The 10,776-nt window shown below is 40.3% G+C and overlaps 2 protein-coding genes across 5 annotated transcripts in view; both read right to left on the minus strand.

Annotated features, from left to right (window-relative positions):
• The window catches only part of LOC107691978 (DNA polymerase nu-like), a 59,101-nt gene extending 53,676 nt beyond the window's left edge, over positions 1-5,425 (minus strand). Inside the window, exons 1-6 of the mRNA XM_016490852.1 lie at positions 5,397-5,425; positions 4,137-4,939; positions 3,620-3,741; positions 1,835-2,365; positions 779-942; positions 422-534 (exon numbers count right to left, since the gene is read on the minus strand). Coding sequence (XP_016346338.1) covers positions 422-534; positions 779-942; positions 1,835-2,365; positions 3,620-3,741; positions 4,137-4,939; positions 5,397-5,425 — 1,762 coding nt within the window. The remainder of the gene's footprint in view (positions 1-421; positions 535-778; positions 943-1,834; positions 2,366-3,619; positions 3,742-4,136; positions 4,940-5,396) is intronic.
• A 496-nt stretch (positions 5,426-5,921) lies between these two features.
• LOC107691928 (HAUS augmin-like complex subunit 3) overlaps positions 5,922-10,776 on the minus strand; it is a 16,874-nt gene continuing 12,019 nt past the window's right edge. For 2 of the 4 annotated variants that reach the window (XM_016490776.1, XM_016490775.1), the window contains 3 exons: positions 8,981-9,435; positions 8,589-8,874; positions 5,922-6,472 (listed from right to left, as the gene is read on the minus strand). In XM_016490776.1, the coding sequence (XP_016346262.1) occupies positions 6,257-6,472; positions 8,589-8,874; positions 8,981-9,435 (957 nt within the window). In that variant the 3' untranslated portion in view covers positions 5,922-6,256. Of the gene's footprint in view, positions 6,473-6,842; positions 7,072-8,588; positions 8,875-8,980; positions 9,436-10,776 lie in introns of those variants that run through there. The other 2 variants (XM_016490777.1, XM_016490778.1) reach the window with 2 other exon arrangements.

Raw genomic sequence — 10,776 nt, forward strand, 5'->3', positions numbered from 1 at the left:
TTGCACTGCGTGAGGCAAATGGTGGTCACACCAGATACTGACTGGTTTTCGGACCCCCCCGGACCCCCCAATACAGTAAAACTGCACATTTTAGAGTGGCCTTTTATTGTGGCCAGCCTAAGGCACACCTGTGCAATAATCATGCTGTCTAATCAGCATCTTGATATGCCATACCTGTGAGGTGGCTGGATTATCTCGGCAAAGGAGAAGTGCTCACTAACACAGATTTAGACAGATTTGTGAACAATATTTGAGAGAAATAGGCCTTTTGTATACATAGAAAAAGTCTTAGATCTTTGAGTTCAGCTCATGAAAAATAGGGGCAAAAATAAAAGTGTTGCGTTTATATTTTTGTTCAGTATATATAACATGGTAACTGTTTAAATAGTCAGAGATAAAATAAAAACTTTATGTGTGCCACCTTGTTTCCAGCTCAAGTCTTTGCTGAAGTGTTTCAGTGCTGTGCGAAGCAGGTCTTTAGCTTTAAAGCATACAAATGGCTTTGCGTCACACATCATCTGCATGAGCATCTCTCTAAGGACGCACAGACATACAGATACAAAGTAAAACACACTGAACATCACCTACAGCATCCACAAATGTCCTCACCTACACTCAATTCCACATTACATCTGTAACAGTATCCCTTTAAAGGAAAACAAATAACTAATGCTACTTGGCATCTGTGACAGAAAAACAGCAAGGACACAATAAGGACTGCAGTTACATGTAAATACCTCTCTGTCGCTTCTCGTTTCCTCTCCAAACACAAACACACCTGGTAAAGACATCCTGCTTTTGTGTATAGTCTTGTTGGGCCCAAGCTGGTGCCTGCTCTAGTCTGAGGTACAGCACCCTCTCTGGTGGTCTGTCCTGTGGTCCCTCTGAATCCAATTCCCTCTTTAGCAGAACCAGAAGGCCACACACTGAAGGGCTCAGCTTCTTTAGGAGAGACATTGAATATATCCAGCCATTAATTCTCACATACAGTACCACTCATACAACATTCAGTTTGCCGCATAATTTGCAGCAAATCTATCTTAATCTTAATTAATTAATTACTTTTTTAATGTTTTTTATAGAAGTCTCATGCTGCATTTTGGCTGCATTTATATGATTAAAAATACAGCAAAACTGTAATAATCTGAAATACTATAACAATTTAAAATAACTGTTTTCTATTTGAAAATATTTTAAAATGTAATTCATTCTTGCAATGGTGAAGCTGAATTTTCAGCAGCCATTACTCCAGTCTTCAGTGTCAAACGATCATCCCCTTTGAACAGTAGCGTACAGTATATCCAAAAAATTTGTAGTACAGCCAAAGCTTAAAGGGGTCATATGATGTTGCTAAAAAGAACATTATTTTGTGTATTTGGTGTAATGAAATGAGGCTGAGTGAGCAGAGGCCGGTGGCTAGAGTGAGGAACGGCCAGCGGGCTGAGTGAGCGGAGGCCGGTGGGCTTGAGAACGGCGCGGCCGGCGGGCTTGCGGAAACCACATGTGACGACCCCGGGCTGGACTCAGTGAAAAAGCCGATCCGGCGATCCACAGCACGAAGTTGACGTATTTCCTCAGCGACCAGGCATCTGCTCTAGGCATGACGAAGTGGATATCGTCCTCTTTTGGAAGGCCAAACAAAGTAGTTTTGCTTTCACAATGAAAAAGAATATCTCTTTGGATTTGAGACTTTAGTCTTTGCAACTTTACAGATCTTCTTTATGCACCAAGAGCTTGTAACACTTCAAAGAGAAAGGAAAAATTGAAATCGCATCATATGACCCCTTTAATAATTTAGCTCAATGAATATCATCTAGTGACTCTGTAATCACACCTGTTCTGGGTCCAATTGTATGGTGCCATCTTGGTATACCATGGTAACAACAAATGCTTTGACTTTTCCTGCCTCCTCTAACAAACACTCTCTCTCCTCTTGTGAGAGACGGCCTGTGTCACACACCCTGGGATCAGAGGTCAAACTAAAGGCCCCTTTAGTGCTTGCTGTGGTTCCATCTTCTTTTCTGTCTGTTTCTGAAGGCATTTCATTGCTTCGTTTGGATCCTGACAGACTTGGATCAGAGAGCTTTGGGGATTTGGAGTGATTTGGTTTATTGCATCCTTGACTCTTTAATTCTTTCTGTGGTCGGAGAGGATGTCTCTGCATCTTGATGTTGGGCTGTAGAAGTTTTGGTTTTAGGAGTTTTATTGAGCCCTTTACTTTTGCCTTGTGGAAGAGCTGCGAGGGGAACCTGAGGGCTCTGAGTGTCTTTTTGCGCAACTCATGTGATGAAATGATCTTAGGAGCTTCCTGTGAGGGTCCAGGGGGTTCACATTTATGCTTTGGAAATAATTTCATCTCACCAGCCTGTATGTGTTAAGACAACAAATGCAAGTAGAGTTAAAGAAGAGGACATTTGAGTTCAAATGAGCTCTTATTACATGTGAAGAAAATATTCCACACAATTCAAATAAAGCCAATTACATAACTTCAAAAAGCTTAAATCGGCAGCAGACAGCCATCCACACACAACCCTCCTATTCAGAGTTTGGCTGTCAGCGCCAGACAAATCAGCTTAAAAAAAGCTTCAATACGAGAATATGTACACACAGTTCCCAGGCTGTCACTTATAAAGCTTTCTAAAGCAGTTTTTAGGCTGATGCACCCACACTTTTATCGCTGCTAGGACAAGTCTTCGTCTGGTACTTCTCAACCTCTGAATGACCCCTGTGATTCTTTACGTAACAGACATCTGCAGCAGAGCAGGAGACTTCCATTATTCATTAGTAGGCTGTTTCACCTTGAAAGGAGTTCAAATAAAACTACACCAAGCATTCAGGATCAAAACATTCTTGCACACTAGTTAACTGATCCCTAGATAAGTGAGGCTTTTTAATGTTCATGCTATTTTTAGAACATCTAGCATTTAGTGTTCTTTGTCTAGATAAGTCTTGGGATTTCACATTTTCACTCTCTTTAACTCATTCTTTCCTCACTTTTTCTCTTTCTGTAACTTGTGTGAATGTATGATTCCGTGTATTTATGTGTTAGATTAGTTTATATGTCTTAGATTTATCCAATAAATTCTTATTTATATTGAAAAGTAGTATATTGTGTTTTGTGCATACAAGTTAATGTCTTAAACTGCCGATCTTGTTACTGTGCTAATAAATATTTTTCACTACATTTTGGATATTAACATCCATGCGGAGTTGACGATATACGGCTCGTTCAATGAATCGCTGGCCGACTCCGTGATCAGCCGTAAAACATTGATTCTGTCCAAATGATTCCCTTTGAGCTAAATTGACCTGTCTCCCTTACAACATTTTAAATATATATGAGAGAAAATACAGCAAGCAGAAACTGAAATTATAGGCCTAAAGACGTGTCAGAGCTGTGGCCTAGTAGTGTTTCACAATCTTATTTCTTCCTTTCCAACATCTATTTAGCATATTATTAGCAAAAGCTAAACATTAAAAAATATTAGGTTCAATTAATAAAATCTAAGTGGATAAAAAGAGGAATGTTGAGATTCAGAAAATCAGACAAACACATCTCTGATGACATAACATCTGAGAGAAGGACTGCCTTCTCTCAGCACTGGAGTCGGTACATTACCTGAGAGTGGGGCTGGATGCTGTGCTGCACTCCATCACTGGTGGGGGGTCCTGAGGATTCCACCTTTCCATCTCTCTCTCCAACAAGCATCAGAAATGTATTCTCAACTGGCTGGGGAGAATCTGCGTGTATGATAAAAAGAGTGAATAGTGTCTCAGCATTGTCACTGGCATGTGGATGCATGCATCTCATTTCTGCCCAGTGGGTAGTGTCGGTTTGTTGCATCAGTAGCTTGTACGTAGCTGACACAAAAAAAATAAATAAAAAATGTAAAAGCTATATGCCATCTAAAACCATTTTAAACAGCATTTTGTAAATCTTGATAAAACTTGGTTGGTTTACAAGAACAAAGGACTGGTTTACAAGAACAAATTATTTGCAAATCAGACATTACCAGCCTTGATAAGGCTGACACACTGGGAGAATGGCTTACATGTGAAATAGTAGGGCTGCAATATGAAGATTTTTCAAAATATGTATTTGTATGGTCTAGCAGACCATCAAGCACTGTACTTACTTGTTCTGCTCTTGGTAATCTCTCTTCTTTCAGAGCCACAGTCTTCTTTTTCCTCCACTGAGTCCAGTATTTCACCTGACCTAACAGGTGTGTCTTGCACACATTCGAGGACAGAGACACTTCCACATATTTCAGCATGTACACAGCTTTCCACTGGAAGTGACAATTCAGAGTTTCTGCTATTTTGCCAGTAATGGCTGCTCTCCAGGTCCTCAGACTTAGATGTTGGTTTCTCTACATTAGACATATGATTACTATGCTGCACTTGTATGATCACAGCTTGGTCAGCTCTGGCCTCTTTTGAGATGTCTTCAAAAACAGACTCACTGCTATCTTTTGCTGTCAATCCCGATCGACAACTCCAAAATGGCTCTATCTGTCCAGTCCTCTGCTGCTTGTCCACAATATCAATCCTCTTTTCTTCTTCTCCAGATGCTGGATGACAGTTGTTAGTAGGAAATGCATGCTGCCCAAAGCTGAACTTCTTTACTGGAGCCTCATGTTGTTCACAACCTACTGGGTCTTTTTCAGAGGGGCTTGCTGGTTGAATCCAACTCCTCTTCCTGAAGGTCAGTCTATGGATCTCTGCTTCTGTCATAATGCCTGGTCTAGCCTGAGGGCTCCCAATGCTATTTAAGCGGAACATATGTAAACTGTCTTCTCCCTGTGCTACCGGTATATAAGGCTGGACGTTGGGCTTTATCATATCATCAGCATAGTACAGTGCAAACCTCTCATTACTGGTCACATCCTTTAACTTGAAGTGGTTTGAATCTTCCACCAGATCATTAGAATTCAATGTTCTAAAGACAGAAAGATAAAATAAGAGAGAAAATGATCAGAAAATAGAAAATAGTGTAAACTTGTTTAAGACTAGTACTTGTCTATGTACTGTACATAAACAGCATTTTAAAATGTCAAAAAAGTCAAATGAAGTTATTTTATTTGTAGTTATGTATACATTATTATTGGCATAATATATGCACAGCAAATATCTAAATATTAAACTGTTGTTACTGTAGATGCTGTATCAGCGGTATTACTCACCTGTTTTTCCCTGCAAACAAATCTTTATTTCTGTCATCTCTGCCCTGCTGCTGAGACAGTCCGAAACCTCTACCAGATAAGCCTGTAATTTTTAATAGTTAAAGATTCCCTCAGACAGAAAAATATTTAAACCATTTTTAACACCTGTTTGTGAACTAGTCTTTCTCAAAGTCACCAAGCCTAGCTCAAAAGTTTGAACTTGAGTGTTAATACCCAATAAAATGCAGCTTCCCGTTGGCCATAACTTTCCTCAAGTTAATATTTTTTAGAATATTCTGTTTCTGACTCACTAGCTCTGCTTCTGTCTGTTCTGTGCACATACTGGACCCGAAGGGCTGATATGACGCTCTGTGCAGCTGCAGAGAGAGGTGCTGTGTTCAGACTGCTGCAGAGGTAGCTTTCCATCTAATTTGCTGCACTCCTAGTCTGTCTTAAGCCTGTAGACACACATTCAGAAAAATAGCAGTCCAATCTAAGCAGAAGGTGCTAGATTCATATCTAACAACAAAGGGACCAAACATGCACATGCGACACAATATTTGGCTGCTGTCATACTCTTCCACAACACAATATATGAGTGGAAATCCATTGTTCCAATGTCTGTCAGTCAACTCAGATCTATCAAAAGATAGGTGGTCTTTTTTAATGAGATGAAAATCCTAAATGTATTGAGGCAAAGAATCAAACTGCATTTATAACAAAATTAAAACACACACACAAAAAAATTTGCTGAAACACTGAGATTACAAATTATGTTTATTTACAAAGATACAACTATTAATCACCCAAAAACTGTAAGAAACATGATATATACAAGGTGCAGTACATTTGTTAAAGTACAAATGCAAATTGATGTGAAACTGTATGTACTAAATACAAATTTGTCATACCTAAAGAACATTAACTTTTAGCAGATATCAGAAATAAAGAATAAAAAAATGAGTATATCAGATCTACGGAGCTCCATAACAGAAGCAACAATAGTCCATGTTCTTATCTGCATATAACATACATTTTTTTTTAAGCAGGGACCCCTGTATTGTTGGCTTGAGTAGACAGAGGACGTTCTGATTCTACATAACCCCTGCTTGAGCCTCTATATCTCTCACTGCTCTGCTGAGCAGTCTTGGGTCCAGATGGAAATAAACATACAGTTCCCTCTCTCTCCTCAGGGTGGCACTGCGTTCAAGCCTCCCTCGTTTGGACTTCAAGTCCCCAACTATGTCCTGTAGAGACGTGTACAAGGCCTTCTGCTTGACCTCCAACTCATCAAGAACTATTGTGAGCTCCTAAACAGAGAGAGTGGGTGGGAAAAAGTCAGACAGAGAGCAGGAGGTGCCAAGTACAGAGGCAGGCAGAAAGCGTGACAGGCAAAGTAAAAGTAAAAGAAGGGAAATGGCATGTACATGACAGTGTGTACAGTGGAAAATTGTTTGAAAAGGTGAGATGAAGAGCAGGGAGCGAGAGAGAGATGGAGTTAAAAAACTTGCAATTATCCCTGTTCTGCTTGATATGTTATGGAAATACACATAATAACAATCTACACATGAACTCATTAAAGTGCCCCTATTATGGGTTATGAAAGGCTCATATTTTGGTTTTGGGAGTCCCCAACAACAGGTTGACATGCATGCAAGGTCAAAAAACAGTTTCATTGTCTTATAATATGCATTTATTTTTACCTTATTTGCTAAACGACTCCTAAACGATTCGCTCAACAATTCATTTTTCCAAACCCCTCCTTTGCGTGACGCTAATCTGCAGTGATTGGTCCGATTGGTCTCATTTTCATTTCATCATGAGCCTGTAATGCCCAATAGCACGCAGTGCTGCTTTGTGTACAGCGTTACCGGGGAAACAGCTATTTTTACCGCTCCAAAAGCTGCACCTAGTGGCAAAGAATAAATTTGCATTTTCATTCAAACCAACACAAAAATCAAGTTTTCCCAGGTCTGCGTGCGCAACAAGTGGGTGGGCAATATGCTAATGATTCATGTTGATGTCAACATGAAACAGCTAGAAATTCGTTTTTAAAAACGACTCTTTCAATGATTCAGTCGACTCTTTCTTTTGAGAGACAATAACATTATACACGGTGCACTTTCAGATTTAAAACTTTGCAGGATGTTTTCATTCACTTAGAGCTGTGTTACACACTGCATGAAAAGTAATTTTCAAAAATCCATAATAGGAGCACTTTAACACTGATCGCTTACTGTGCATACAAGTACAGAGACGAACAACAAATACAAATGATAAACAGAACTAATTTAATTGACTGCAATGTAATTAAACTAATTACATTTAAATTCTGCATTACAATGAGAAGGGAAGAAGAGTAAAATATTAGGCGTTACAATTAATTATATAATTGTTTTTAATGTCACTCCAGCTGCTATGTCTATTTTCATGGCAAATATTTTCCAGGTTAAAATATAAAAATAGATCAAACTAAAAAGTAAATGTTATAGATCCATTTTTAATAACTTTTTCAGGAGTAACTTTGTTAAAAAAAAATAAATAAAGCTTTTCAAGGGTGTCAGCAGAACAAAAGTGTTTTCAGAGGACTAGAAATATCACAGTTCAATAAACTGTTTTTCACAGACAGTGAGGTGTTGCAGTGACATGAAAGAAAACATAAGCCATAGACAATTTTAAACCTTTTCACTAAGAATGAAAACACAAAGGGCCAGATATACTAACAGCTCATATCAGTGCAAACTCTCTTTTGACATAAAAAAAAACCTACTGTCAATACGTACTAAAGTCATGGATTGAAAAATCATTTAAAAAAAAAAAAAGGTATTTTTGCAGCTAACCTTATTGCATTTGTAGGAGTTTACCCTTCAGATGCAAAATGTATGGGAGGAGAGTATTTAAATTAATAGGGGTTTGCAGTACTACTTGAAAAAGGTCATTATTTAACACCCCAAAAAAGCATGTCTTAATCATTACGCTCCTGTATTGTTAGTGGATTACCTGCATCTGATTATCACTGGCTGTGCTTGTTTGTGACCCTGTGCTAATTTGAGCTGCTCTTAGTAAATTGCATTGTTCATTATGGATATGAGCATGCTGTGTTTGTATTCTTTCATTTGAACATTTTCAGTAGATCACCTGCAAAATTTTCACTCCCATCTGCGCTTTTAAGGGCTTGCAGTTTCACGCTAATTTGCCCTGTTTAGTAAATCTGGCCCATATAATCTTAAAACAGCAAATAAAAATAAAAAACAGTGCATAAAAACACCAAAACCCCACACCAAACAATTACGACAAACCACTAAGAGATGCATGCTTTTTATAATCATAAATATGATGATTAATCTGCTCACGTTTCTTGGGATTCACAAAGGATGATGTTGAAAATGGCGATGAGGTTGAGAAAAAAAGAACAGAAAGACATACCTGTGCATGAGGGCAGAACTCCAGTGCAGGTGTGGCTATAGCACATACCTGCGGCCTCAGAAGAGGCTGCACAATGTCCGAATACGCCACTTGGTCGAGTGCATCTCGGTCACTTTCTAACCGAGCTCCAGTATAGGCTTGCTCTCGTCTGGCCCCATCCAAAGCCTCTTGTACAGTGACCAAATCCTCCTGTAATTTAAAGGCTGCTGTTTCCAGCCTACTGTAGGTTTGGAATGGATCCTCTTTCTCCGTGGGGGCCTTACCCAACTCAAGCATCTGCAGCAACCTGAGGGATGAACATATAGAACATATAGATATAGATGAAGATATAGTCTTACAAACCCAAACTGCATTACATAGTACAAAACTTCTCCCCACTCATGGTGGGTTACCTGCTAAAGGCTGTGTCCTTGGAGGTGATGACCTGTTGTTTAGCATTAGAACCAAGGTAAGGGACTTGAGTTAAGTGAGGCTGTGTCAGAATGTTTTCTCTCTGAGCAGCAGCTTCTGCTGCCCCTTCCAGCCTCTTCAGTATTTCATCAAGCTGCTTCATCACCCTCTTCCCCATAAGGAGCTCTGCATCCTGGGCCAGACGCACAAGTTCGAAGAAGGCCTTTTGACGGAGAAGCTGGTGACGAACTTCAGTCTGCCTGGAGGTGTAGTAATTTTGCCTGGCTAACTGAAGAGCGAGGTCACCACGCACCACAGGAATATTAAGGAGGCGGGTACAGTCTCGTAACACGGAGCGGACTGGGTCTAACATAAGGGACTGAATTTCAGACTGAATATAGAGGATCTCAGAGTGTAGATCAGGCTCAAGCCTGCTTGCCTGTGAGTAGCACAGAGACTACGAGAGGAAGGGAATGAAAATGAGACACATTTAGAGGTATACTCAATTCAAGGGACAGAAAATATTGCCTCAATTGTATCATTAAAAGGGTCATATGATGCCATTTTTAAGATCATTATTTTGTGTATTTGGTGTAACAGAATATGTTGACATGCTTTAATGTTCAAAAAACACATTATTTTTCAAATACTGTACATTATTGTAGTTCCTCTATGCCCCGCCTCTCTCAAACGCATCGTTTTCTACAAAGCCCCTTCCGACAATCACAGTCTGCTCTGATTGGCCAGCTGACCCTGTGCATTGTAATTGGCCGAACACCACAAGCACGCGTCTGAAATGTAACGCCCCTTTCCATAATCGCGAGCTTCAGCTTTCAACACAAATGTAAAGACAGTAAATTATGTCCTTAGTTTTACCATCAGTTCAAGCCCGAAAGGGGAACAGAGTCGCGTGACAGACACAGTGATGATGCTCTTTTTGTATTTGCAGTAGAGCCTGACCGATATGGGTTTTTTGGGGGCCGATGCCGATACCGATATTAGGGATTAAAAAAAGACCGATACCGATATATCGGCTATATTATAGTACAGTATAGTCCACTTCCCATTCGTGTGTCCAAACTTTTGACTGGTACTGTATATAGAATATAGTATATAGCCTACATAAACAGAATATACAGTATATACATTAGGGCCGTCAAAAATAAATTCAAATTTCGAATATTTGTCGAATTTAAAATAAAAATCCACATTTTAGGTGTGTGTCAGGCAGCCTTATCAGTGGCGCACGAAATGCGACGATGATGTAAGTGTCATTGTGTGACGAGTGGGGGCGGGGCCGAGAGTCGTGGGAACGGAGCGAGGTCGGTGGAGTAATTGATAATGAGTGACACCTGCACCACTCACCGGTCTCCAGTCCCACGGAGGAGCTCCGGAAGGATAAAAGGAGGAGCTACGACAGTGAAAGGAGAGAGGACTAGGCCTGGATTTTATTTTGTGTTTTGGTTCTGTTTGTGCACGACAGTCATCCGCGAGGGGCGTTATTTTGTGTTTATTTTATTATTAAAGTTTTCTTTGAACATTAAAAAAAATAATAATAATAATAATTTTCGGTCCGGTTCCCGGACACACTGCCGCTTGGTCCTCAACCAGCTGAGAGGCTCTCACTCGCGGTGCCAGGCGATGGTACTGGACATCTTTGGTGGACGGCCCACCACTCCTCCGCCTCCTGGCGGACGGCGATGGCTCCTCCTGTTGAGGGCAGCGGGCAGCGAGTCCCCCGTTCCCTGCTCCTCCCCAATCATGGCGGACGGCAGCAGGCTCCGGCCTCCTGGCGAAC

This window comes from Sinocyclocheilus anshuiensis, unplaced genomic scaffold (assembly GCF_001515605.1).
Source record: "Sinocyclocheilus anshuiensis isolate Anshui unplaced genomic scaffold, SAMN03320099.WGS_v1.1 scaffold426, whole genome shotgun sequence".
NCBI classification, from domain to species: Eukaryota; Metazoa; Chordata; class Actinopteri; order Cypriniformes; family Cyprinidae; genus Sinocyclocheilus; species Sinocyclocheilus anshuiensis.